At 43.5% G+C, this 26,612-nt stretch overlaps 1 protein-coding gene across 6 annotated transcripts in view; it reads right to left on the bottom strand.

Moving 5' to 3' along the window:
• The window catches only part of KIAA0355 (KIAA0355 ortholog), a 74,948-nt gene that overhangs the window by 18,060 nt on the left and 30,276 nt on the right, over nt 1-26,612 (bottom strand). For all 6 annotated transcript variants that reach the window (XM_029240397.1, XM_029240360.1, XM_029240408.1 and 3 more), the window contains 5 exons: nt 7,838-8,047; nt 4,417-4,557; nt 4,105-4,200; nt 3,819-3,980; nt 1,211-1,369 (listed from right to left, as the gene is read on the bottom strand). In XM_029240397.1, the coding sequence (XP_029096230.1) occupies nt 1,211-1,369; nt 3,819-3,980; nt 4,105-4,200; nt 4,417-4,557; nt 7,838-8,047 (768 nt within the window). The remainder of the gene's footprint in view (nt 1-1,210; nt 1,370-3,818; nt 3,981-4,104; nt 4,201-4,416; nt 4,558-7,837; nt 8,048-26,612) is intronic.

The raw sequence follows: 26,612 nt of genomic DNA, 5'->3' as shown, positions 1-26,612 counted from the left end.
CCCGCACGTGGCAGCTAAGATCTGGCACAGCCAAATAAATAAATATTTTAAAAACTAAGCTAAAATCTTTTTTTTTTTTTTAAGCTAAAATCTTAAAAACAAACAAACAAAAAAGCCTTTGGGTCCTCCTGCCTTATTTTACACACTCCTTTCTGGAGAGCTTATCGCCATGGTTCTCCTAGTTTCAGCTAAAATGATCTTTGGGAACCTCCATACTTCAGCAGGGGGTCTCCAGTTTACTCTTTTTCTTAGGGGTTCCTATACTAAGGAACAGATCTTAAGTGAAACGCAACTCACCACTGTGGACAGGCCCCCACCTGGCCCTCTACAAGGCAGTACCACCCTGAGCTGGGCCACCTGAGCACGCACTCACACCAAACAAAAGGACTGCATCCTCCCAACAGCTTCTTTTATGAATAAAGTAGGAATTAGAGTAAGAAACAGTTCTTTAATTTTGTAAATCTCTAATTAGCTTCCTTTAATCTCTGAAATGCTATAACTCTTCAAAAAGCAGTCATTTAATTCTAGAAAGTGGGATAAGAACATAAGGTATACGGGTCAAAGGTACCTAACAAAAACCTAGATGTTGATTTCCTGACCCCACCCAACTTTGGCAAAAGTTATTCTTCTCACCAGAGGTGAAAAGACCAAACTTACCTGAGTTGTTGTTATTTTATTGCATAAACAGAAAACTGGGATACAAAGTGACTGCATGGGGGCACTACTTATACCATTGGAGGAGGTGATACTTGAGCTGACATCAGGAAAATGAGAATGAGTGAGTCACATGAAGATCTGAGAGGAGTATTCTCAGGAAAAAGGAGCATCAGGGGCAAAGGCCTGAGACAGGAAGAAGCTTCATGTGTTTGAGCAACAGAAAGACATCCACTGTGGCTCCAGAGTAATCAGGCCAGGTGAAGGGTCCTATCAAATCGTTACTAATGTAATGGTTTCCTTAAAATCAGGAAAGCCTGAGACATCATTTTGCAACTAGGTACTCTGCTAATACATATTATCAATCTATTAAAGAAAAAAAAAAGACTTTTTAATGCTGTTCTTCCTTTACCTTTTCTATCTGGTCTAAAACCTGCAGCAAGCAAAGTGCTTTTTAAATTCTCCAATGTTTCGCACATGTGCCCACACCACATCCTCACATGCCTGAAACGTCCTTCTCTATTCTCTCCCTCATCCATCACATGTGCTCACTCACCAGTCCAGCTTGGCCAAACAGCAGCTGCACGGCGGTCTTGCAGGCACCCCGCCACGTGGATGGGCACACCTGGTTCAGGACTTCAGTCACAGGAAAATCGTCCCTGGGTGTGATTCCATTATAGCAGCCTGCCTCCTTGATCAGCTGTAACATTGTATGCTACAGATTGATAAAAAGAGAGTTCGCACCTCAAAATAAAGCCATACCAGGTTCTAAGACTTGTAGAAATGCACTTACAGGTACACGATAGTCCTCAAGAAAAGAGCATTTTACGTACTCCGATATCATGTCATTTTAATTTCTTAAGTAATTATCGTTAATTACCTTCAAAGATTTTTCTCAACCCTGTAGCGTGACTGGCTAGATATGAATACATGTGCGTTAATACACATATGTGATTTCTATTCTAGCACAAAATATAGCATTATTTAGCAATGTGCTAATGCAAACTGGTTGAGGAATTTTGAAATTCTGAATAAGGAAACAAAATCATCTAGCAAAAGTAAATACCAATGAAAACCTCATCTTTATTTTGGATGAACAAGTGGTCAGGTATGCAGACTCTGGAAACAGACTGTATAAGCTCCAATTCCAGTCTACAACTTTCTAGCTGTGTGGCCTTGGACCTCAGTTCCTCTATCTGTCAAATGGGGAAAAGGGCAGTACCCACTTCATGGGTGAGCATTAACTAGACAATGCATGGGAAGCATTTGACACAATGCCTGGCACATATGATGCTCTGCAAATAGTCCTAATTACTTCAGTATTATGACAATATTTCTCCTCTTATTTAATTTATGAAAGTCCACTGGAACATTAATCATAAACAGCATTTTATAGTATACTTTCAAAACCCTGTATTTTACACATTTTAAACAAAATTATGAATAAAACGAACTTGGCAAATGTCTCATTAAAAAAGTCACCCTAGGGGCTTCCCTGGTGGTGCAGTGGTTGAGGGTCCGTCTGCCGATGCAGGGGACACGGGTTCATGCCCTGGTCTGGGAAGATCCCACGTGCCGCGGCGCGGCTGGGCCCGTGAGCCATGGCCGCTGAGCCTGCGCGTCCGGAGCCTGTGCTCCGCAACGGGAGAGGCCTCAACAGTGAGAGGCCTGCGTACCACAAAAAAAAAAAGTCACCCTAGGAGCTTCTGATTTGGTGAACACATGGAGGTGCTGGGACAGCGGTGACTGGAGAGAACATGGAACCTCCAAGCCCCTTCCCCATTCCTTGCCCTAGGCATCTCTTCCGTCTGGCTGTTCCAGAGTTACGTCCTCTCATAATAAACTGGTGATCCGGAACTCTCCCAACAAGTTGGGATTCACAGCATCAGTGTACTCAGATCAAGATACTGTAAGGAGAGTATGCTGAGGCAGACATAGCACATTATTGAAGAAGTTCAGTTATGGCCGTATAACTATAAAATGGTCACAGCCACTGCCTTAAATACCAAAGTTTCCTTGGACCCTCTCCACACACTTCCTGGATCCCCCGGCCTCTCTCCTGGCTCCAGCGACCATCTGCCTCTGAGGACCCTGGCCCTGATCCCACTTTGGGGCTCCAGACCCATACATCCAATTGCCTGCTGAACAGCTCCACTTGGACATTTCAAAAGCAACCTTAAAATCGCGTCCAAAAATATATTTTATGACGACTATCCCCGAGCCTCAATAAACAGCACCAAAGCAGCTGTCCAAGCCAGAAACCTGGGCCTCATCTCCTTTCCCCTCCCTCTCACAGCCAGTTAATCACTGAGTCCTGCTTGTTATAACCTCTAGATTGCTCGTGAACGCTTCCACTCGCCTCCCATTATCACTTGATGGGGCCATGGCCAAAACCCTTCAGTGCTGCTCCCCTCCCAGCCACAGTCCATCCTGAAGTCAGGGGGATCTTTCCGAAATGTAAACCTCATTACGCGACCTGTCTTGGTGGGATGCCAGCCACCTGGGGATGGAGCCCAGCCCTCACACTGAGGGTTTTCTGGCCTCTCCGGGCTGCTTTTCCAGCCCTGGCTCCTACCATGTCTCCCCTTGTTCTAGACGGTGGCCCTCAGGTCTGACTACATATTAGAATCCCCTGGACAACTTTTACAAAATACCAGAGCCCAAGCCTTACTTCAGGACAATTAAATCCGAGTCTCATTAGTGACTGTCCTGGATGGCCAGGGGGGCCCCAGCTACAGCTCTAAGGAAGATCTTCAGCTCTTGGGATGGGTTCTCACTTCCTGGACATCTCACAGCCTCAGCCCCACCCCCATACTTATTATTCAGGTCATTCTCTGCTTAAAGTCCTCTTCTCAAGAGTCACATCTCTTAATCCTCCAGGTGAGGCCCCCTCGTTCTGTGTTCCTATCACAACCTAGTGGGCTGTCAAATCTCCTAGCCTGGCACCAATGGATGCTCAATAAAGACCTACCAAATGGAGAAAAAAAAACCAACAAAAGTCACCCTAGTCTGCTTTTAGACACCAGTTTACTGAGGAAGGTCAATGCCTCCCATCTTGACTTAAGTTTTGCTTTTTAGTCTTGATTCTTTACAAGCCCTCAGGTTCCCTTAAGAACTCTGTTTTCAAGTTCACACCCGGTTGTTGGAACCCCAAGGAAAGTTACCGTCTTAAGTTTCAGATTGTCGGCGGCCGACTCGTTGAAGGAGACACCCTTCAGGAAGTTCGATCCTATCTGCACGGGGACGGTGGGAAGCTCACACTGCATGGGCTGCGGCGGGGTCTGCCTCCGCCCTGTCTGCTGTGCTTCTGCCTCGCTGCAGCAGCCCTGGAAAAGGGTTGGATAGGAGAAGAGAGGTGACCCACAGCTCACCTCTCAAGACATTTGCCTCATGTGGATGGCATGAATGCCACACCACAGCTCCCAGGAGCTACCAGAAAGAAAAGTGTACCTGCAAACTCGCTTCAATTGCCTTTGGATTCAGGTGGAAACCGGCTTTCATTGCATATTCACAGTGACCTAAGCTTTCCAGAGCTATTTTATATGCCTGCAAAGAAATTGTTTTCAAGAATGAAGATTACATAGCAGATTATAAACTGACTAGGTTCAATGAAAACAGAAATTTTAAATTTCTATAGTTATTAAAAGACATGAGGTGAACTACCATCTTATTACTCTTTCCAACTGGTTCAGCATCATGACTTTAACTCCCTCCCTTGTTTTCATCCCTTAGATATTAACGTGTCAGTTCTGAAAAACGTACTTGCAGAGCACTGTCAATCTTTATGTTCAGTTCTTTTAGCTGGTGCTCAGGAATTGCTGCACTTTGAGAACAGAAGAGCTGTTGAACTTCAATTCCTGCCAGGCGGCCATCACAGCCTCTTTCTCTTAGTCTAGATGTTGCCTGCAACAGAAATGGTGACTGGTAGGTAAAAGAGGATTTTACAGATACTAGCAAAATTAAAAAACCAGAAAACAACTACAGTAAAGCTAGAAACTATCTAAGAATTAGATATAAACCAGACATTCCGGATCGTCTGTATTACGAAGTGAGCAAGCAGCCAGAAGTTCTGAAAGACTGAATCAAGCGTTGAAGAGAAAGCAAACCTGACAATAGAACTGCCTTATTTAAGAAACCCCTGGGAATTCCCTGGCGGTCCAGTGGTTAGGACTCCGCACTCTCACTGCTGAGGGCCTGGATTCAATCCCTGGTCAGGGAACTAAGATCCCACAAACCACGCGGTATGACCAAAAAAAAGAAACCCTGGAAAAAAGACTTACCTACCTGTTATTTATTTTATATCTACATTACATATAAATTACATACACATTAAAAACATTCACATTTTAAATTTCCCTGCTTTAAAAAGACAGATACCCTAGCATATTGGCCCTTGGAGTTTCCAGAATTAAACAATATATATATGGTTGGGTGGTCCTATACACCAAAGTAAAAAACCTCACCAATAGGAAAAGAATAGGAAAAAAAACATACACTGCAACATTAAAGGAAAAACAGAACTTTTGAAATCTGCACAGAAAAATGAAATACTTATTGTTTAGTCACTAAATATGTTTATGAAGAGTACATAAGAAAAACAAGAAGAAATTAATCTGTGTCTTGTGATGAAATGTTATCTATACATATGGGTCAGGACTAGAGAATACAGAAAAATATATATTTGATTTACTAGATGGAAGGAAGGATTCAGGATGAACTGTCTTTCAATTTTTCAATGTCTGTTTTTATTGCAATAACATTTGTGCAACAAATAACATTTTTTAACAGTTAATTTTTGTTCTTCTAGGCCAAGGTAGGAGTTGTAGTATTTACCAAAATTGCAGGACTAAAGGAAGTTAACTAGCAGCTATAATGCCATACATTTCCAAAGCTCCACAAATTCTGTATGAATACCAACCATTCCCTGAACCCTAACAGTCACACAGTTTAAAACCATTTGACTCTCTTTCTAGAACTCTTCCATTTAGTCAAATATGTAGCCCACAAGGTCTTATGTTAGGTGTCTCTGGATAGACAGTGGAGCACAAAACCTGGTCCCTACCATCTTGGAGCTGACAGCTTCATGGGTCGAAAAGGCAAACAAATAAAACATTTAAAAAATATAAAATGGAGAAAAACATCCCAAGGGAAATAGAAAACTGTAACAGGGAGCGCCCAAGAAACTGAGAAATCACCATTTAGGCTGAGTTTAAGGCAGAGGAGGCAGTAAACAGAAGTGTGGGGTGGGGGTAGGACAGGCAGAGATGTCAGCAAAGGAACTAGAACCCAGTGAGCAGGGGAGAGTGGCCACAGATGAGGCTGGTGAGGAGGCAGGGGCCAGACTATGTGGGACCAGGCAGGTCATGGGGATGGGTACACACTTTACCCTAAGGAAATGGAGAGACATGAAGGACGGCAAGACAGAAAGGGGAGAAGCAAGTCCAGCCACTGAAGCTGTCAGGGGAGAGTAATGATTCCCTGAACTACGTTAGTGATAGTGGACACAGAAAGAAAGGGACAGATTTGCAGTCATATTTTGGAGGTAGGATATGCAGGGCTTTCTTATGGATTGGATGTAGATGTGACAGAAAAGCTGAAGGATAAATCTCAGGTTTCTTGCACAAAGGACCCAGTGTGGGATGGCACTACATGCTAGCACAGGGAAGATTTGAGGAGGAACAGTGTGTGCAGAAAGGCTAAGGGCTGAGCCATCTGAAGACCCGAGGTGGGCAGCAGCTGAATATAGGGGCCTGAGCCCACGGGGGAAGTGAACCGGGCACACACTTTTGTGTGCTTGTGGCCCCAGCCCACAAGCAGTTTTTAAAGTTCCAAGACTAGACGGAGACCCTCTAGGGGAGAGGGCACGTAGAACTGAGCCTTGAGAAACTCATATTCATAAGTTATGTTGAAGAGAAGCTAGCAAAGTGGATGGAAAGGCTAGCCCAAGAGCTAAGAGGGTACCTAAGAAGACCTGGTTCTCCACAAGGAGAGAGGATTTCCAGGGCTCATGTCGCTGTGAGCTGCTGAATGGAGTCATCAGGATCCTTGGATTTCTGCCAATTATTTTTGGCAACATGGAAGGCACCAATGACCTTGACAAGACAAGGTATGTTCTTGTGTAGGTGTGGAAGCCAGATTTTAGTGAACTGAATGATACCATTTATATAAAGTTTCATATTGTGCAAAACAATATATTTATGGATACATACATATAGAATAAAAATATAAAAATATGCATAGGAATCACAAACTCCAAAATCAAAAGAGGTTATCTCTAGAGAGAAAGGAATATGAATAAGATAGTGGAGAAGTACAAAGGGAATTCAAGTGCATTTGTAATATTTTCCTGTTAAAAATAAAAGGTATGAGGGCTTCCCTGGTGGCGCAGTGGTTAAGAATCTGCCTGCCAATGCAGGGTACACAGGTTCGAGCCCTGGTCTGGGAGGATCCCACATGCCGCGGAGCAACTAAGCCCATGTGCCAGAACTACTGCGCCTGCGCTCTAGAGCCCGCGAGCCACAACTACCGAAGCCCACAAGCCACAACTACTGAAGCCCGCGCGCCTAGAGCCCGTGCTCCGCAACAAGAGAAGCCCCCGCACCGCAAGGAAGAGTAGACCCAGCTCGCCGCAACTAGAGAAAGCCCACGCACCGCAACTAGAGAAAGCCCACGCGCAGCAATGAAGACCCAACGCAGCCAAAAATAATAAATAAAATAAATAAACTTATTAAAAAATTAAAAAAAATAAAATGCCAACAAGAAATGTGTCATCGCCTGCTACATCCCCACCTAGCTACCTGGCTGACCACTTACCCTCCATATACCCTCCAGCTTCTTCTCCCTGGTCCCTCTTCCTAGAAGCTTTGTTGCACTTCTTGTCGGAGGCCAGGCCCTTCCCCTGGGCTCCTGCACACCTCCATCACGGCCCCTCAAACCTGTTTTTGAAAGACTTTTCTCCTAGAAGGCTGTGAGTGGAGGCTACTACCTCAGTGCCTGCACATGCCTGGCATGAAGTGGGTATTTACAAAGATATTCACTGTTAAATGAATGAACAAGCTAATGATAGCAGGTGAAAACTCACACTTCTACATAAAATGGCTCTTTTAAGAACCAACAGGTAAAGGCCCTCTGGAGCCTCTGCTATCTGAACAAAGGGCACCAATCTCCCCAAAGTCAGGGTTACCTCAGCAGCCCCCCGCCAGGACCGCACAGCATCCTCCAGTTCTGGTGTGTGGCCCATGCCAGATAAGCTGCCGCCACTGCTGCTGTTCTTTTTTTCTGGCACAACAACCTCGGCAAAGCAAGAGTGAGCCACTGGCTGGACCTTCTGTAACGCCTGGGTCAAAAACTGGAAATGGACCTGTACCACTGTCAAGAAGCATCGCCCCAACACCTGTGAAAAGAAGAGAGCCAAGGATTTTAAGGCTGTGGGTTGCTACTGCATGACCGCAATCAATTCTCAACTATCAATTTGAGTAGAGGTAACAATTAACTGGAAATCTGAAATCATATGAAGTTAAAAAGTCACCATGCTTTAGAAGGATGAGCCTTTGTTCTCACGTTTGGACCTGGGTGGCCTGAAACCTAGAAATCAAGATGTTTGAACCAAGGTTCGAATGGGCCTTCCCCTTCCCATCTAGCCTCCCTCCACTCCTGTTCTCTACTCCCTTCATCTGGACTCTGGCTCACACCAACCCTGGTTGTCTTTGAGCTCCTGCTGAACCAGAGCAACCCACAATTCCAATTCTGTCCACACAGTATTCAGAGGGCAGAGTAAAAGCCAGGTGATTAAAAATCCAAAAGGTCAGTTTGACTGTAAGAAGACATTCCATTGGAAATGGAATCCAAAGATACAGGTTATTCTGGTAACAGTGTTATTAACATAGTTATTACATAGTTATTAACATAGCTGTATGTCATATTTCCAGTCTTACAAAACAAAGCTCACAGATCTGTCTTCTAGGAGTCAACAAAACATACTGGTAAGTCCATTTGTCAGAACAGTAGAAACCCACTCACCTGATACGTATTAGTAGTTGGTTGGTTGATGCAGTAGTCCATTAAAGTAGAAATTCATTTAAAAAACTACCATATACATGCTATGTTAATATATACTATTAATATGTAATTATAATATATGTACTAAAAATATACTACATACCATAAACATTTTAAGATACAAATATGCCTTTATCTGCCAACCTCTGGCATTGGCTAAAGCTGTTCTCTGACATTACTTGTCGTTCCCCGTTTGCTTTCTTGTGTTAACTCCAGCTACAAGGTGTTCTCTATGATTTCCTACTTCTTTTTTCTTTAAAAGACAGCAAGAATTTGCTGCTTGCAAAGCAACTTGAGCAGACGCTTTCCAGATTATTGACATGTCCCCCTAATCTTTTACAGTTGTTTTAGCCATACCAAATTCAACAACAACAAAACCTTTTTGTAACTCCTTTATCATGTTCCATAACATTCAAAACATTTTTTTTTTTTTTTTGCGGTACCCGGGCCTCTCACTGTTGTGGCCTCTCCCGTTGCGGAGCACAGGCTCCGGACGCGCAGGCTCAGCGGCCATGGCTCGCAGGCCCAGCTGCTCCGCGGCATGTGGGATCTTCCTGGACCGGGGCATGAACCCGTGTCCCCTGCATCGGCAGGTGGACTCTCAACCACTGCGCCACCAGGGAAGCCCCTCAAAACATTTTTAATGGAAGGTATTTCATATTTCATTGGCCTATACAGTGGATTACTTACTAACAAAAAATTACTTATTTTATTGAGTTTGTAATCCAACTGGAGCATAGCTGAGAGGGCCCACTAGCTGCCAGCTCTTAGGGTGCTGCCTTGGGGAGGTGGTGAAGGTTTCCACTGCCTTTTACAAGGAACTAAAATCCAACCCCACTGCCCACACTTTGGCCCAGTCCTGTCCCTTGGAGAAGCCAAAAATAAGACTCAACCTTGGACCTATCACCTCCCAGCACACATTTCAGATGCTGCCCTTTTCCACCCCCACTGGGCAGAGCTCTTCTTCCTGGAGAAAGAGAGTCAGGCAAGCTCCCAGTGGTGACACTTACTCCCTCTTGAATTATTTTCCCCTGTGGAAATCACCAGGACAAAACTAAAGCAAACACACAAAACTCACACCAAAGCACCATCCTTCTATAGGGAACCATCAGAAATACAGGCTGAATTCCCACTCAAACAAACCTCCTGGGTCTCCACTCACACCTCCCTCAAAGCTCCTCCCCATCAAAGATGGGGCAGAGTGAGCCACACAGAATAAGCAGACCTAGCAACCTAGGGACTTGTGCCACAAACAGAAAAAAGAGTATTTAATTAGGACTGTACATAATATCAGCCAGCCTGAATGAAACACTCAGCATGTATTTCACCTATGCTAAAGATTTCACACTGATTATCTCATTTAATCCTAGGAATAACCATATGAGGTCATTTCCATTTCACAAACAATAAGACTAAGACTAATAAGAAAGGTTATGAAACTTTGTCAAGGGGACACAACTGGATGTGGCAGAGGGGTCACTTGACTCAAGTGTCTATGCCCTTAGCCATTGTGCTCCCCTGCCTTCAACAGGCTCTACACACCTGGAGACAGCTGTGGGCTGGCAGCACTGAGACCAGACACAGGACAGCAGCTCAACCTTAACTGGCTTAGGCCAGAATGATATGGTGTCCTGACGCTCCACACAGAGCAAACCCAGGAGGAGGAGCGAAGCTGGGTCCTCAGGCACACAAACTCTCCCTCCTCCTCCTTCCTTAGCCTCTTGGCAGGCTGTGGCTGAGGGAGGAGGAGGGAGAAGTGGAGATGCCATGTGCCATTTGCTCTAGGCTCATATTCTTTCAGCTTCTGACAGATACAACTGAGTCATTCATTCTTTCAACAGATGTGTAATTTGTGAATGCCTGATATGTACAAAGCACAAAAAAGCCAGAAGATACTACAAGAAAGCGAACAAGTCACTGTCCTTGTGAGGGTTACCTTCTAATGGTGGGGAACAGTTAAGTAGATATGCAAAGTCAGGGGCTACTGGAGAATGAACATTAAGGAGTGAGGTGGGAAGGAAAAGGCTCTCTGAGGAAAAGACCAAGGGAACAGATGGAGTAACCCCTCTCCCTTCGAAAGGAAAATTCTGAGAAAGGCCTCTGAAGGCCTGATGCAGTGTCCTGGGCCCAGAACAGGACATTCTCTGATAATGCTGGTCGATGCTAGGCTGGGGGTTGGGGAGGGTCCTCTTGTTGTTAGGGGTAGAATGCTGGAAGGAGGATGCTTCTGTTGCAGGAGTAAATGGGGGGAGAGATGGTGGACAGTTTTAAAAGGCAGACATTCAGAATATTGTCTCCACCACTTATTACATGCTTGACCTTGGATGAGTCATTCAATCTACATTTCTTCCGTGTATAGAAGAAATGATGCGAACAAGAGCTCAGCATTTCCCTCCCCCACCCATGAGGTATGTAGCACACATTTGGGTTGTGACAAAATATTTGTGTTTTAAACAATTCATTAAAAGCCAATCAAACCAATGGTTACACCCTGGACCTTGGAAAAGTTTTTTTATTTATTTTTTGGCTGCGCCATGCGGGGCACACATGATCTTAGTTCCCCAACTAGGGATCGAACCCGTGCCCCCTGCAGTGGATGCATGGAGTCTTAACCACTGGACCAACAGGGAAGTCCCTGGAAAAGCTATATAAAAAATATCTATTCTACAAGTTTACCTAAACTAACAGGCGTATAAACACCACCTTTTCCAGATAGAGGACAAAGCTCAATCTCCAGCCTGCCTCTGCCCCCCTTTTCTCTACAATATCTCCTGTCTTAGCCCAGCTTCCCTCCTGTAACAGACTCCATCCTCTCCATCACAGGGATGAGCCAGTCCTTGGGGTCTTCCTGAGAAACCTGGAAAGAAATAGAGACTCTAAAGTTATGAATTTGGAAGCATGTGACCCAAGGGCTGAGGACAGCTACTTTCTCTTTCACAGGGAGAACGTTTCCTGGACTGCAGGATCCAGTGAAGCTGCAGAACAGATGTGGCAAGCTAGTGGACAAATGAGTGGAGTGGTCAAAGAGAGAGACATTTTAAATGTCAGTGAGTTTAAACTGTCAGTGGAGCTATAGAGTTCCATGTCTATCAACCTGGAACTTCCAGCTATTATTTACTGAGTGCTTAACCCATACCAAGCACTTGACGTGCAGTGAAGTGACTCAGGGGGGTGATAGCAATTGATCCATTTTATAGATGACAACACCGAGGCTTAGAGAAAGAAAGAAACTTGCTCCAGTGTCAAGCAGGTAATAAGTGGTGCAGTACAGATCTGATGCCAAGTCTGTCTGATTCCAAAATCTGTGTTCTAACCATCAGGCTATGCTATCTTCATATGACAAGATCCAGGACGTAGTCACGACAGTGACTAAGGATACCAAGAAGGGGAGAGGAACCCTGTGCAGGAACCCTGATGTCTCCCATACAGTGTCAGGCCCTAGTGTCAGCTCAGTTCCCTGGGCTGGAAACGGAGACTGAGAGGCATGGCTCAGTCTTCTCTAACTGTGGGAAAGGTACTGCGACAAGAGTAAAAAGTGGGGTAGCCTGTGGCACTTCAGTGTGGTATGAGTCTCAAAGCTCATGATCTGCACAGCAGACTGCTAAGACTGGCTGCAAACAGCAATGATAAACTGGGAGAGGACACACAGGGCTTGGGAAAAGAAGCAGCTTCTCTTACCTCTAGAGGAATCCCAAACCCCAAAACATCTGTTCAGGCCTTCAGCACATCAGTTCCATTCAATAATTATGAAGAAAGCAATCAGATTTAATCTTACCCTTGACGTTTGCATTAGTAAAAAAAAATATCCATTCATCCCAAGGCATCCCAAGTTGATGGAATCTGGGGCAATAAGAGGCTGTTATCAGACTTGCATTAAGAGAAACATTTTGGTGTGACTTAAATTCCTCATAAAGGCCCAATTTCTGAATATAGACAATAAGTGACCTTGCCACTTCTGCCTCCAAATATCCATGGAGCATTCTGGATTACTATAAACAGCCATTGAGGATCTACTGAAATGAACCCTTGTTTTCTGGGAATCCCTGATGGCAGAGGAAAAGGGTACACGTTCACTTTCTCATTCCCCTATAAACGTACCACATGTGCTGCTAAGGGGGTTATGTTCATGAATATAACCAGGAAACCTTTTCTTTTTGGTGATTTTTATATTTTATTAATTAAAACCAACTTTAGTTTAAGGTCATCCTATTTTGAAGTCTAAAAGACCACTCTTTCTACACCAGCATAGTCAACTCTACCTTCCTAGAATATTTTCACAATTTTAGTTACTCCTCTTCTAGGGCCAGGGCCTGACTCAGCCCCTACTATATCTGCACATGCTGAAATCACAAAGTGCCCAACTCCACCCCACCTGCTACACACCTTGTGATTTTCACATCAACATACACAATGTCTAAGTTCATTTTTTGCTCAATCTCACTGAACAATTCGTCTTTCTCACATCCCTGCAGAGTGAAGAACAAGTAAAAGTGTCACATATACCACATACTGTCAAACATTTCCAGGGGTTCTAGCATTTACTTCTGATCAGTTTAAAAGTCGAGAATGAATGAAATGAAGTTGATCCGGATTGGCTGCTTTTATTAGAAATTCCAAACTCATTCAGTCATTTCTCTCTCTTCAAAACTTACTTGTACCTTAAACATTACCGTTGGTTCCACGTGTTCCCAATCTTTTATTCTTATGATAATTCCAGAGTTATTACATAATGACCTAACTAACAGACCAGAATGTGATACAAAGACCTAAATGTGCCTCCAGAGAAATACAGAATGCAGTAGACCATGCCTGGACTATGGAAAGTACCTTATGGAGATTAAATTATGGCATAAAAATGTAAAACACAAGCTTACTGAAACTAACATGTATAGTCTGACCTAAAAACTGATGAACAGTGAGCGCTTAAATATTAAAAAAAAAAAAAAAGCAATAACAAAACAATAATCTCTTTGCAGTCAGTATTAACCTAGAGCACAAAGAAGCTGCCATGCTATGTACAGAAGAAAGAACTAGTGAGGAGAGAAAGCTAACACATCCCCAAGGGTAGATGAGCCATCACCAAATGTTAATCATTCAGACAAGATTACATTCTGCCCCTGGACATGCTGCTTTACTGCTGGTAAAAATATCAACAGACACAGTTTCTGAACTCCTACTTCATGGGCCAAACACTGTGGTGCACAAAACCTTTTACACCAGTAATACATATTCATTGCAAATAAATTACGGGGAAAAGATCAGCTAAATAAAAAAATAAACAGTATCAAATATTACTAAATAGATATAACCACTGATTACATGTTTCTGATACAGCCTACATTTGCACCTGTAGATTTTTTTTGTAAAACTAGATCAGGTTGTATGTTATTTTATAGCCTGCTTTCCAAAATAAAATATATCAAAAATTTATTACATGCAACACACATAGGAAGTTATTTATTTATTTATTTATCACTGCACTGCTCAGCTTGCAAGATCTTAGCTCCCCGTACAGGGATCTAAGCCTGTGCCCCTTCAGTGGAAGCACAGAGTCCTAACGGCTGGACTGCCAGGGAATTCCCAGGAAGTTGTATATTTCAGCTACATTGCTATCAACCATAGTAACTAACAGGATAATTATAAACTATCATCCAGGACATGAAAAAGTGAAAGGCCAGTGAGGGGAACTAAGTCTATGGTAGACAAACGAGGAATGGTTGTTATTGTTCAATAGGTACAGAGTTTCAGTTTGGGAAGATAAAAAAGTTCTGCAGATGGCTAGTGGCTGATGGTTGCAAAAAATATGAATGTACTTAATGCCACTGAACTGTACACTTAAAAATAGTTAAGGTGGCAAAATTTATGTTATGTATAATTTACCACACACACAAAAAAGTACAAGTGCTTCTAGTCACCCCCTCTGCTACCATTCTATTCCAAGCTACAATCATCTCTTGCTTGGATTACTATAACAGCCTCTTAACTGACCTTCCTGCTTCCTTTCAATTAGGATTAGTTTTATCTACACATAACAACAACGACGACGAACGACGACGACGACAACAACAACAACAACAAATGCAGTGGTTTAAATAAGAGCAACGTTTACTTCTTTCTAAGGTAAAAATAAATCTAGGGTTAGGCAGTCCAGAGCTGGGATGGAGGCTCCTGGGTATCACAAGGAGCCCAGTTCCCATCTTTCTGCTCTTCATCCTCACACAAGGCTTACATACTGGAACTACCTCATAGTTCTAAATGGTTAAATGACCTTCAGCCATTCTGCCTGCATTCTAGATAGTAAAAAATGGGGGTGGGGGTGGGGAAGAAGGTAGCACCCTTTTTCCCTCTAAGGAAACTTCCCAGCAGTCTCATCCAAGACCTCTAGTTACATCTTCATGAACCAGAACTTAATTCAAGTGACCACTCCTAGCTGTAAGGGAAGCTGGGAAGTATAGTCCCTTTTCCATGTATAATATTCCTGAAAAAACAAAAACAAACAAACAAAAAACCCTCCAGAGTTTTTGTTGTTGTTGTTTTCTGGCTGCGCCATGGCAGCTTGTGCGATCTTAGTTCCCCGACCAGGGACTGAACCCAGGGCCCCGGCAGTGAAAGCACCGAGTCCTAACCACTGGACAGCCAGGGAATTCCCCAGAGTTTTGTTATTAAGGAAGAAGGTGACACTAGATGTTGGGAGGCAACTAGCAGTCTCCTCTCTCCCCTAGAGGCTACTTTCCACACAAGAAGTCTTATAAAACAAAACTCAGATTATTTCACTCCCCTGCTCAAAGTCTTCCAACGGCTTTCCATTACAATCAGAAGAAAATCCAAACTCCTCATCTGTCCTACAATACCTTACATGATCTGGCCCCTGACTAGTCTCTGAACTTATTATTTCCTATCCCACCTCTCTCTACTCTTGCCACACCGACCTTCTTGCTATTCCTCAAAAACTGTGAGCACAGCTCCAGTCTCAAGTTTTTGCACCAGCCAGTTCCCACTACCTCAGGGTTTCTCAACATCATGACTACTGACATTGGGGGCCAGAGAATTCTCTGCTGTGGAGGGCTGTCCTTTGCAGCGCAGGATGTTGTTAGCAGCATCCCTGCTCTCTACTCACTAGATTCCAGCAGCACTGGTTGGGAGATGCAGCCACGACAACCCCTCAGATCATACTGTTTTGAATAAAATGTCAAATCCTTACTGGTAAACAAACAGACAAAAAATTAAAGTTAAAAAACAGTAGAGAAATCTCTTCCTCCTAGGGTGACTTTTGAGCTGCAAAAGAGCTGCAACAGAGCTCAAATGTGGCAGTCGACGGGAGCTTCTGAGTATCCAGGCATCTGTTTTGCTGCAGGACTAAAACATAACCTGAAGGGCTACAAGGAAGAGATATATCAAGACTCTACCTTCTCCAAATCAATTTGAATTAAAAATCAGAAATCTAAGAGCTTTGTGCTCCTGCAAACTTCTGCCTTTCATGATCTGGGGTCTGAGTCTGGTCACCTAATGTTCTATACTTCATGCAGAAACACCATCTGGCCATGGGTGTTTATGTGCAGGGTAGGGGAGATGGGACATTGGTCAGAGGCAGAAAGAGAAGCTGAGATTCTAAAAGATGATAAAAATTGTCCCCTAAATACATAGTGAGTCACTGAATTTCTGATTCCCTAACATGCAAGTCCAGTGTCTTTTACTCCATCGTACCTCCTCCTTCAAACCACTGCGGGTCCTCTGGTGTAACACTCGAGTTCTTCTAAATGAGTAAGATTCCTCTCACTCTAGCCCTAGCATGAAAAAAAAAATGCCATTTTTCTGACAATCAAAGATACTTCCAGACATTGCCAAGTGCCCTCTGAGGGAGAGCCCACCCTGACCCCATTTGCAAATGAACCACTACCCTACCTGGAGCATCCTTCCCCCTGGAATTGTACAACTATCGCTCTGACAGGCATTGCTCAAATGTCCCATCCTCAGAGAGGCCTTTCTTCTACCTCTCTTTCTTCATCATTCTTTATTTCTCTTCATAGCACCTCTCACTACCTGACATTATGTTTGTATGTGCCATTTATTTTTTCTCTGTTTCCCTACCTAGGAGTTGAGTTGGATGTGGACAGGGTCTTTGTTTTGCTCTCTGTTGCATCCTCATTGCCTGGCACACAGTAGACAATCCTTCTACACATATTTGTTGAAAGAAGAAAAGAAAGCAGTTGCTACTCTCCACATAAAAGCACCAAACTAGGCCAAGAGCAGCACGGTGACTGCAGAGCTGAGGGCAGGACATCATGATGTCAGCATCTATGCGCAAATGACAACTCATTCTCCCCCCCCAAACACTTCCTGCTTTCTTTCCCTGGACAGCTCTTCTGCAGCCTGCCCACAGACACCAGCTGCAACCTTGAGCTTACTTTGAGGGTGATATCACCAACAGGCATGGGGGAGATCACGACTCTTCTGGAGAGAGAAAGTCCATAAACCACGCAAGGCTTTCCTGCAAGTGACACACTCATCCATTGAATGAAGAATCAGGTATAACATTTGTTACGCCTTGGAACTGTATGCTTATTCTTTCAAACCGAGAACCAATATAATAATTAATGGGTATGCTGTTGAGGGAATAAAGGGTATATATAATGGAGTAAAAAGAAGTATTTTCCAGATATGTTTGCATATGCATGTCTGCTGCTATCTGCACAGATACATAAAACAATTAATAGTGGTTCTGTCTGGAACTGGGATGGAGTTGGAAGAGAGAAGCATTACCTTTGGAGAAGGGACTTATGCCATTCAGAAGTGTTTGAATTTTTTACCTAAGCATTCATCATACATAAGAAAAACTAATTTGTTAAAATTAATAATCAATAGTAATACATCCAAAGTGTTCCCATTAAAATGAGGACCAAAACAAAGATGCTCATTCTTTTTTTTTTTGCGGTACACGGGCCTCTCACTGTTATGGCCTCTCCTGTTGCGGAGCGCAGGCTCCAGACGCGCAGGCTCAGCAGCCATGGCTCACGGGCCCAGCCGCCCCGCGGCATGTGGGATCTTCCCGGACCGGGGCACGAACCTGTGTCCCCTGAATCGGCAGGCGGACTCCCAACCACTGCACCACCAGGGAAGCCCAAGATGCTCATTCTTAACACTGATTGTTTTATACATTAAAATCTATGATCAGGGAGTTCCCTGGTGGCCTAGTGGTTAGGATTCTGGACTTTCACTGCCATGGCCCAGGTTCAATCCCTGGTTGGGGAAGGTCCTGCAAGGTGCAGCCAAAAAAATTTTTAAAAATTAAAATTAAAAATAAAACCTATGGTCAACACAATAAGATATATAACTACTGGAAGGGAGGAGATACATGTAGATGACATGACCACATATACAAAAATAAACCGCTGAAACATTAGAATTATTGAATCCAGTCGCATGGCAGGAGACAAGACAAAAATATAAAAATCAGTGGTGCTTCTATGTTATAGAAAAAACTTTTAAATATAATTTCATTCATGATAGCAACTAAAATAAAGATTATGTAAGAATGGTAAGAATATACATAGCCACTAGAAAGGAAATTATGCAACTTTACTAAGAGACATAACAAAAGGCCTCATAGAAGACATAATAAACTGCTAAGATCCTAAAAACAAAACAATTTAGCAGGTGTATCCAGGATCATAAATATGTTCCCCATCACATCCTTTGACACGCACCAGCTGGCATCTGCAGTGTGGCCTCCCCAACATCCAGTCCCGTGGCTTTGGAAGCAGCCCTCAGGGAACCGCTCCCCCTGCACTCTCAGTCTGGTGGTACCCCAGCCCCAGGAGTGGGCACACAAGTCAGGCCTGACCAGGCGGTGCGTTAGTTTAACCTTTCTGGCCACAAGATCCAAGGCCAGGCAAGTGACCCAAGCCAAGCCAACCAGACTCAGTTCTAGAACTTTTGTCAGAACCTGGGGGAAAGCAGAGGTGCTCTTTCTGCTGAGTTGTTGGCAACTCTGGCATGGACACAGTTTGAGTCTGTTCAGCACTGTGTGAGCCCCTGGATCGAGCCATGCCCAAAGAGCTAACTTTCTTCGGTTTCATGGAGTCAATACATTGTTTTGTTGAGAGGCAGTACAGCCAAGAATTGGTACTCCATTATAGAGTCAGACTGCCTCGGTCTAAAGTCTGGATCTGCCATGAGGCTTCTGATAAGCTGTTTAACCTCTCCACACCTGTTTCTTCGTCAATAAAATGGGAATATGAATAGTACCTAACTTACAAGGTTATTAACAGAATTCAGTGAGTTAATGTGTACAGTCTCAGAAGAGCGCATAGCATAAGTACTATGTAACTACCAGCTTCTTTTTGCTTTTATTGTTGTCTAAGCTGTTTTGAGTTTGGTTTCTTTCACTTGTAGCCATAGTATTTTTTTTAAAAAAACATAACAAATCATATCAGTCAAAATCCCCCTTTAGGACTTCCCTGGTAGCGCAGTGGTTAAGAATCCACCTGCCAATGCAGGGGACACGGGTTCGAGCCATGGTCTGGGAAGACCCCACACGCCGTGGAGCAACTAAGCCTATCTGCCACAACTACTAAGCCTGCGCTCTAGAGGTACAACTACTGAGCCCACACACCGCAACTACTGAAGCCCGCGCGTCTAGAGCCCGTGCTCCACAACAACAGAAGCCACTGCAACGACAAGCCTGCGCACCACAACCAAGAGTAGCCCCCGCTCGCCGTAAGTAGAGGAAGCCCACGTGCAGCAACAAAGACTCAACGCAGACAAAAATAAATTTAAAAAAGATCCCCCTGAAAAAAATCCTATCTCACTCCGTATAAAATTTAAACTCTTACCAGGGCCTACCAGGTTCTCTCACAGGTTAGGTAGGCGGTTCTGGTGTGGGGGCTAGGTCCCCTCACAGTGAGCTGGGTGGGGGGGACACTGAGCCCACAGGCAAGGCTTTAGGCTATTTTCCATCTGCGTCACAGCACTGCTCACACCTATGGTCACAATCTACTTATCAGTCTTGCCCACCAGGCCTAGAGCACTTTTTCCTTTAATTAATTTTTATTGGAGTATAGTTGATTTACAATGTTGTGTTAGTTTCTGCTGTACAGCAAAGTGAATCAGTTATACATATACACATATCCGCTCTTTTTTAGATTCTATTCCCATATAGGTCATTACAGAGTACTGAGTAGATAGAGTTCCCTGAACTATACAGAAGGTTCTTTTTTTTTCTTTAATTTGTTTTATTATTTTTGGCTGTGTTGGGTCTTTGTTGCTGCGCACGGGCTTTCTCTAGTTGCAGCGAGCGGGTGCTACTCTTTGTTGTGGTGCGCAGGCTTCTCATTGCAGTGGCTTCTCTTGTTTCAGAGCACGGGCTCTAGGCACGCGGGCTTCAGTAGTTGTGGCATGTGGGCTCAGTAGTCGTGGCTCATGGGCTCTAGAGCACAGGCTCAGTAGTTGGGGCACACGGGCTTAGCTGCTCTGCGGCATGTGGGATCTTCCCAGACCAGGGCTCGAACCTGTGTCCCCTGCATTGGCAGGTGGATTCTTAACCACTGTGCCACCAGGGAAGCCCTCTTTTTCTAATTAATTATTTTTTATACAGCAGGTTCTTATTATCTATTTTATACATATTAGTGTATATATGTCAATCCCAATCTCCCAGTTCATCCCCCCACCATCCCCCCACCCCCACCCCCACCCCCTGCTTTCCCCCTCTGGTGTCCATGTTTGTTTTCTACATCTGTCTCTATTTCTGCCTTGCAAACCGGTTCATCTGTACCATTTTTCTAGGTTCCACATACATGCGTTAATATACCATATTTGTTTTTCTCTTTCTGACTTACTTCACTCTGTATGACAGACTCTAGGTCATCCACGTCTCTGCAAATGCTTTTGATGGCCCTCACTCATCTTTGCCAGCTTGCAGCCAGCTCATCTGTATTTTACTTGGAGGGTGGGTGGTAGCAGCTAGGTGAAGAAGAAAGCAGGCCAGGTGACTGGGGCCTCCTCCAGGAGCTAGTGGGGCCTCAGAAGGGATTGGGAGTGAGCAAGGACTCACAGCGGTTCCTTTACTTTCCCATGTCTGGACACCTCGGCATTAGCTAGGTCAGAAAGGCAAGTCTCTTGGAGGGATGGACACTGCAAATAAATCCCTTGGCACAAAGACTGCACTGGCCTGGAACAGTGGAGAGGTAAAGGACACAACCCCTGTATATGTTGGGCCCAGAAAGATTTCAGGCAAATGTCATCTTTACAGACACTCAGATTCCTGATCTGTAAAGATGAGGAGGCTGCCAAAACAGGCTATTATCCAATTCTGTGAAATCTCAGAAGCTGACTAGTAACCATAAAAATTTAGAATAGGAAGTAATTCAGGAAAGGAAGTCCTATGTTAAATTACATTCCATGAACTGTTTTATTTCTGTTTCATTCTAATTTGCCCATCAAACCTCACTTTTCCTTACATTCACTCAAGACTTTTTAGTAACTATGAAATGTTAAATCACATTCTCCTAAAAGAAAGCAACATTGCCATTTTAGTCACCAAAATTACAAGCACAGCATTCTTTCCCTGACTCCTACCTGCTGCTGGGGTCCTGCCTTCAGAGGTTTCTTTTCTCTATTCTCATTTTCTTCCTTGATTCACTTTTATTTTCATTTTTCTGAAAAGCACCTGCCTTTCTTCTCATCACTATACCTTACTCAATGACACTCTCTGTGATATTGTGATTTATAACAAATATATATTTTGGTCTTCTTCCAAGGTTCCTGGCACACAGCTCCTAAAAACCCTTGGAATTTTCTAAGTGATAAGAGAGAGAAAGTATCTTTTATTCATAACAAGCCTCTTTCAACCATACCTGAGTTTATGTCAACGAGGTGACTTTTGGAAAGCCCCTAAGGATGCGGGCTGGCTGCCAGGGGAACCAAGTTTGAAACTTTCAGACCAACCCCTCTGGAGAGGGGAAGAGGCTGGAGACAGAATCAACCACCAATGGCCAAAGATTTAATCAACCACACCTGTTTAATGAAGGCTCGGAAAAAACCCAAAGGACGGGGTTCAGAGGGCTTCTGGGTTAAAGAACAGGTGGAGGTGCTGGGAGGGTGGCACGCCTGGAGAGGGCATGGAAGCCCACACCACTTCCCACATACCTTGCTTTATGTATATCTTTCATCTGGCTGTTGCTGAGTTACATCCTTTTATAATCTAGTAAGTAGAATGTTTTTCTGAGTTCTGTGAGCTGCTCTAATAAAGTGATCAAACCTGTGGGGTGGTCATGGGGACCTCTGATTTGTAGCCAGTTGGTAAGAAACATAGGTAACACCCTGGACTTGTAACTGCTGTCTAAGGGGGCAGGGTTGGGGGGCAGTCTAGTGGGACTGAGCCCTTAACTGTGTAATCCGATGCTAACTCCAGGTAAAAAATGTCAGAACTGATCCAGAATTGCTTGGTATGGGAAAAACCCCCACCAACAAACTTATGACCACAGCGCCAGAGGTGCAGTATTTTGTGAGTAGACAGAAAACAGAGGAGTTTTCCTAAATACTTCCCTTTCTGTTAGAAGACCACTTCACATGCACAAATCACTTATGAAATGGAATCATTTACTGTGTGTTCCTGATACATTACTTCTATCATGTGGTTGAAAGTTTCTCTCTCCCTTTTTTTAAATTTGGAAAATGTCCAAATATACACAAAAACAGAATATAACAACCCCTCGTGAACCCATCAAAAAACTTCAGTAACTATCAACATTTTGCCATGTTTTTTCATCCTTCTCCCCTACTCCACCTTTTTCTGCTGGAATGTTTTGAAGCAAATCCCAATCGACCAGGACCCAGTACATGTTCAAAGTTCCCAATTTATCATTTTTTAAATTAATTTTTATTGGAGTATAGTTGCTTTACAATGTTATGTTAGTTTCTACTATACAGCAAAGTGAATCAGCTATACAACTCTTGGGAACCCTGTACCAACACTGAGGGCTCGAGGTGAAACTGGAGCCCCAGAGCTGCCACAGGGTGAAGAAAACAAGGGGAGAAGTGTCATCACTTCATCTTGTTGCCCTCCCTTTACCTTCCCGTCAGAGGATGACCTCTTTACCTGTCTGACCTCACCCCTAGTGTCTTTGTTTTGCTGTTTCAGCCACAATAGGCCCTCACTGCTCTTCAAACACTCAAGTTTGCTCCTGCCTCAGGAACTTTGCACTAGCTGTCCCCTCTGCCTGGAATCCTCTTTTCCTGGTTATTATTGGGGCCTACTCCTTCATCTCCTTCAGTTCTTTACTCACATATCACGTTCTCAGTGATGCCTTTTCTAACTATCTTATCTAAGATCACAGCCCTCATCTCTCTACGTGAAGGGAGGAATTTCTGTCTTGCTCACCGCTGTATCCTCTGTGCCTGGAACAGTCCCTGGCACAAAGTGTGCAGTAAATATCTGTGGAATGAACGCATGAACCACAAGTCAATTTGATTCTTTTATTTACATTTGCACTGGAAAGTAATTTTATTTAAGACATGTGATAGATGTTTATAAAAAGAAGTTGACATCTTTGACTTTCTAATAAATAGAAAACCTAATTATGGGGTTGTCTATACTTCTTTAATATGAACTACATGTTTTACTTGCAAATGATCCTTAGTTAGGATACCAGATTTCTAGGACAAATAAAATTGAAGTAGATAAAATCAAAGAGAACTCATAGCCACTCAATTCATGTAGCCCGGCATTTTACAGGAACATTAGAAGTAACACACCAACGGAGATGCCCCTAGACTTGAAAAGAAAAGATAGAAACAGCAGGTTCCGTATGGTCTACCTCTAAAAAATGTCGTGGGGTGTCAAAGCTTTGTATAATGAACAAATTCAATATGGGAAACCATATTTTTCCTGAGTTCATTTTGGCTGGACTGGCAGTTGAAGACTTACATAAAGGAATCCCCCATGAAGCACTTGATTAAGATCATATTTCTCATTTTAGACAACATCCCAGTTCATATATACAATGTAAACTATACATTTTCTATAAATCCAAAGCGGGGAAAATCCCACCTAAACTATCAATTGGCTTGCTCAAAGATACCTAGCTACAGCAAGTGGACTCCAAGACATCCCCCACTCCACTTCCTTCCCTATGTACCCCCATTCTAGGTGCAAGGGAAATAGAGCAGTGACTATTAGAAGAGGTCCCCTAGGGCTTTTATGCTGGAAACGTTCCGGCAGTTTCTACATCAGGCAAGGTAATACTGCTGCCACCTTACAACACCAAAAGAGAAAGTAACACAGAAGAGAAAGGGAGGTGCTCACCTCAAGAACCAGGAAAGAAATGAGTAGAGCAAATGTTCTAGGAGTGGCAACTTTTTCCACCTAAAAGGGTTCCAGTGAGACTAATCTGCTGTATATTTCTCTCTGTTGTTGGCTCTGTACATAGTTGTGCTCTGTACTGCAGAGAAGGACTAATAACACTTTTCAAGCCATGTTGGAAGCAATAATAATAAGTGATGATGATGACAACTAGCTGGGTACAGTGTTTCACACACGCTAATCGCTTCTGATCGTCACAAGAACTCTGGAAGGTGGGTGGTAATTCCATTTTATAGATGGACAGACTGAGGCTTAGAGATGTTAGAAGATTTGCTCAAGGCCATACAGACAATAAGAAGCAGAGTTGGGGCTTTGCTGGTGGTCCAGTGGTAAAGAATCTGCCTTCCAATGCAGGGGACACGGGTTCGATCCCTGCTTGGGGAACTAAGATCCCACATGCTGCGGGGCAACTAAGCCTGTGTGTCACAACCACTGAGCTTGCGCGCCTCAACAAGAGAGCCCACGTGCCCTGGAGCCCACACGCCACAACTAGAGAGAGAAAACCTGCACGCCACAACTAGAGAGAAACCCACACGCCGCAAAGAAAGATCCCGCATGCTGCAGCTAAGACCTGTCGCAGCCAAAAAAAATAAATAAAATATTAAAAAATGTAGATAATTAAAAAATAAATACAACACCTTTATAAAAAAAAAAGCAGAGTCACTTTCTACTCAAAACTTATTTCTCTAACAGAGAGATTATGAGGTTGAATCACCTGGGGTAAGGGGCAAAGTCACTGATGAGTACAGACAGGACAGGACTCACGTACACCCTGCCTGCCCCAGAGCACACAGTTGGCAACTGCAGTTCCTAGACACAGGCACCAGGATCTGTCAATCAACGAGCATATCCGAAACCTGGCTGCAAGTAAGGGAGCATTAGAAGCATGTTTTGGCTACCTTCAGGGGTGGGACAGTGGAACTGGTACTTTGTCTTAGGTTTCAAATGGTCAGGCGTTTGAATACTGAATTCAGGGCTTTTCTCAACCGCAGTCCTGGGCTAAGCTCTTGAGCAGAGGTCCTTGTCTAGCCAGTCAAGTTCATCAATGTTAGGCCACATACTTCTTTCCCCAAGGATGAATGCTAAAGAGCTTCTCTGGCCCTTGCTGATAAAATCTTTAAAAAACCAACAGGAAAAAAAAAAAAAATGCCCAGCTATGTCATCTGAGTTGGTGAATATCCTGAGAGAGAGACCACGTCAGTACATAAATTCCAGAAACAACAAATACTATTCTGTGGAAAGAGCAAAATGTTAAGTTTGCAGGCCTACATTTCACAATCACATTTTAGGATTTAATTATAAGTCAGCAGTTTGAAACCTAGAATACACGCATATATTCTAAAACACATCAACAGCACTTAGTTTCCAGTTTAGCCTCTGAAAGCCTGTTTAGCCCATTATATACAAAAACATGGTAGTATTCCAGCTATCCTAATCGCATTTCAATGGGGGAAGTCAAGCCAAAATTCCAAAACACAGCAATAAGAAATATTTCCCCTTCTCAGCTCAAATGGTCCATGCTGGTCCCAGGAAAGCAGAAGGGACAAGGTAGGTGCTATTGCACCCAGTGGCTTTACTAAACCCAACTCCTCAGGGTTGGTTCATCCTTCTCTAGCTGTCCCGACCTGGGGAACAAGGGCACTTGCCCCACAGGGTTGGAGGGCAAACAGCCCTGGAGGCCTAGCTCTGTCTCCTCCAGCACCTGGAGGCATGGACTGAAGAAGAGCCCAATAATGTTCAGGTTAAAATAATAGGCTTTGGCCTCATTTTCAAACCATTCTTGCCTGAAATTCTAAATAAAGCTAAAGGTGCTTGTGTCATTGCAGGATGGGAACTGAAACAGTCTGGGTCTAATACTGTTCAGCACATTCTGAGAGGGCAGAGGCCCTAACTGCTCTCCTCCCACATCTCTGCACAGCAGTGACCAGGCATCCTGAGGGCTAACATGGTTCTTCACATAAAACAAACAGAAGTCAAAGCTGTACATCTGTGCCTATACACACAGTAATCTGGAATGGCACAAACCAACCAGTTAACAGTGGTCTCCTCTGGGAAAAGGAATGGGATGGGAGAGTAGAGCAGTAGTTTTAAGTTTCACTGCTTGAATTTCTTTTGAGAAGTACGTTTCTTAAAAATACGCTTTATATATGATTTACATGTGTAATTTAAAAACTAAACTATGACAAGCCATTTTAAAAATACTTCAAAATCATAATTTCTCTGAATATATGATGTGATCATAGAAAAAAATCAGAAAATAAAAATAAACTTGGATAGGTTCAAAATAGAATGAGCCAAGGAGGATATTATACATTTATACCAGCAGATTCAGCAAACTATAACTCATGGGCCAAATCCAGTCCAACAGACAGGTCTACAAGGTAAAACTGGTTTTCGCATTCTTAAAGGGTTATTTAAAATAAACAAAGAAGAATGTGAAAGAGACGCATGTGGTCCACGAAGCTTAAAATTTACTTACTATTTGCCCTCTACAGGAAAAGTCTGATGATGCCTAATGCCTGATTTACACCAAGACTATTGT

Source organism: Monodon monoceros, unplaced genomic scaffold (assembly GCF_005190385.1).
Source record: "Monodon monoceros isolate NGI ecotype Baffin Bay Population unplaced genomic scaffold, NGI_Narwhal_1 Super_Scaffold_10, whole genome shotgun sequence".
NCBI lineage: Eukaryota > Metazoa > Chordata > Mammalia > Artiodactyla > Monodontidae > Monodon > Monodon monoceros.
This window is presented reverse-complemented; position numbering and strand designations above follow the sequence as displayed.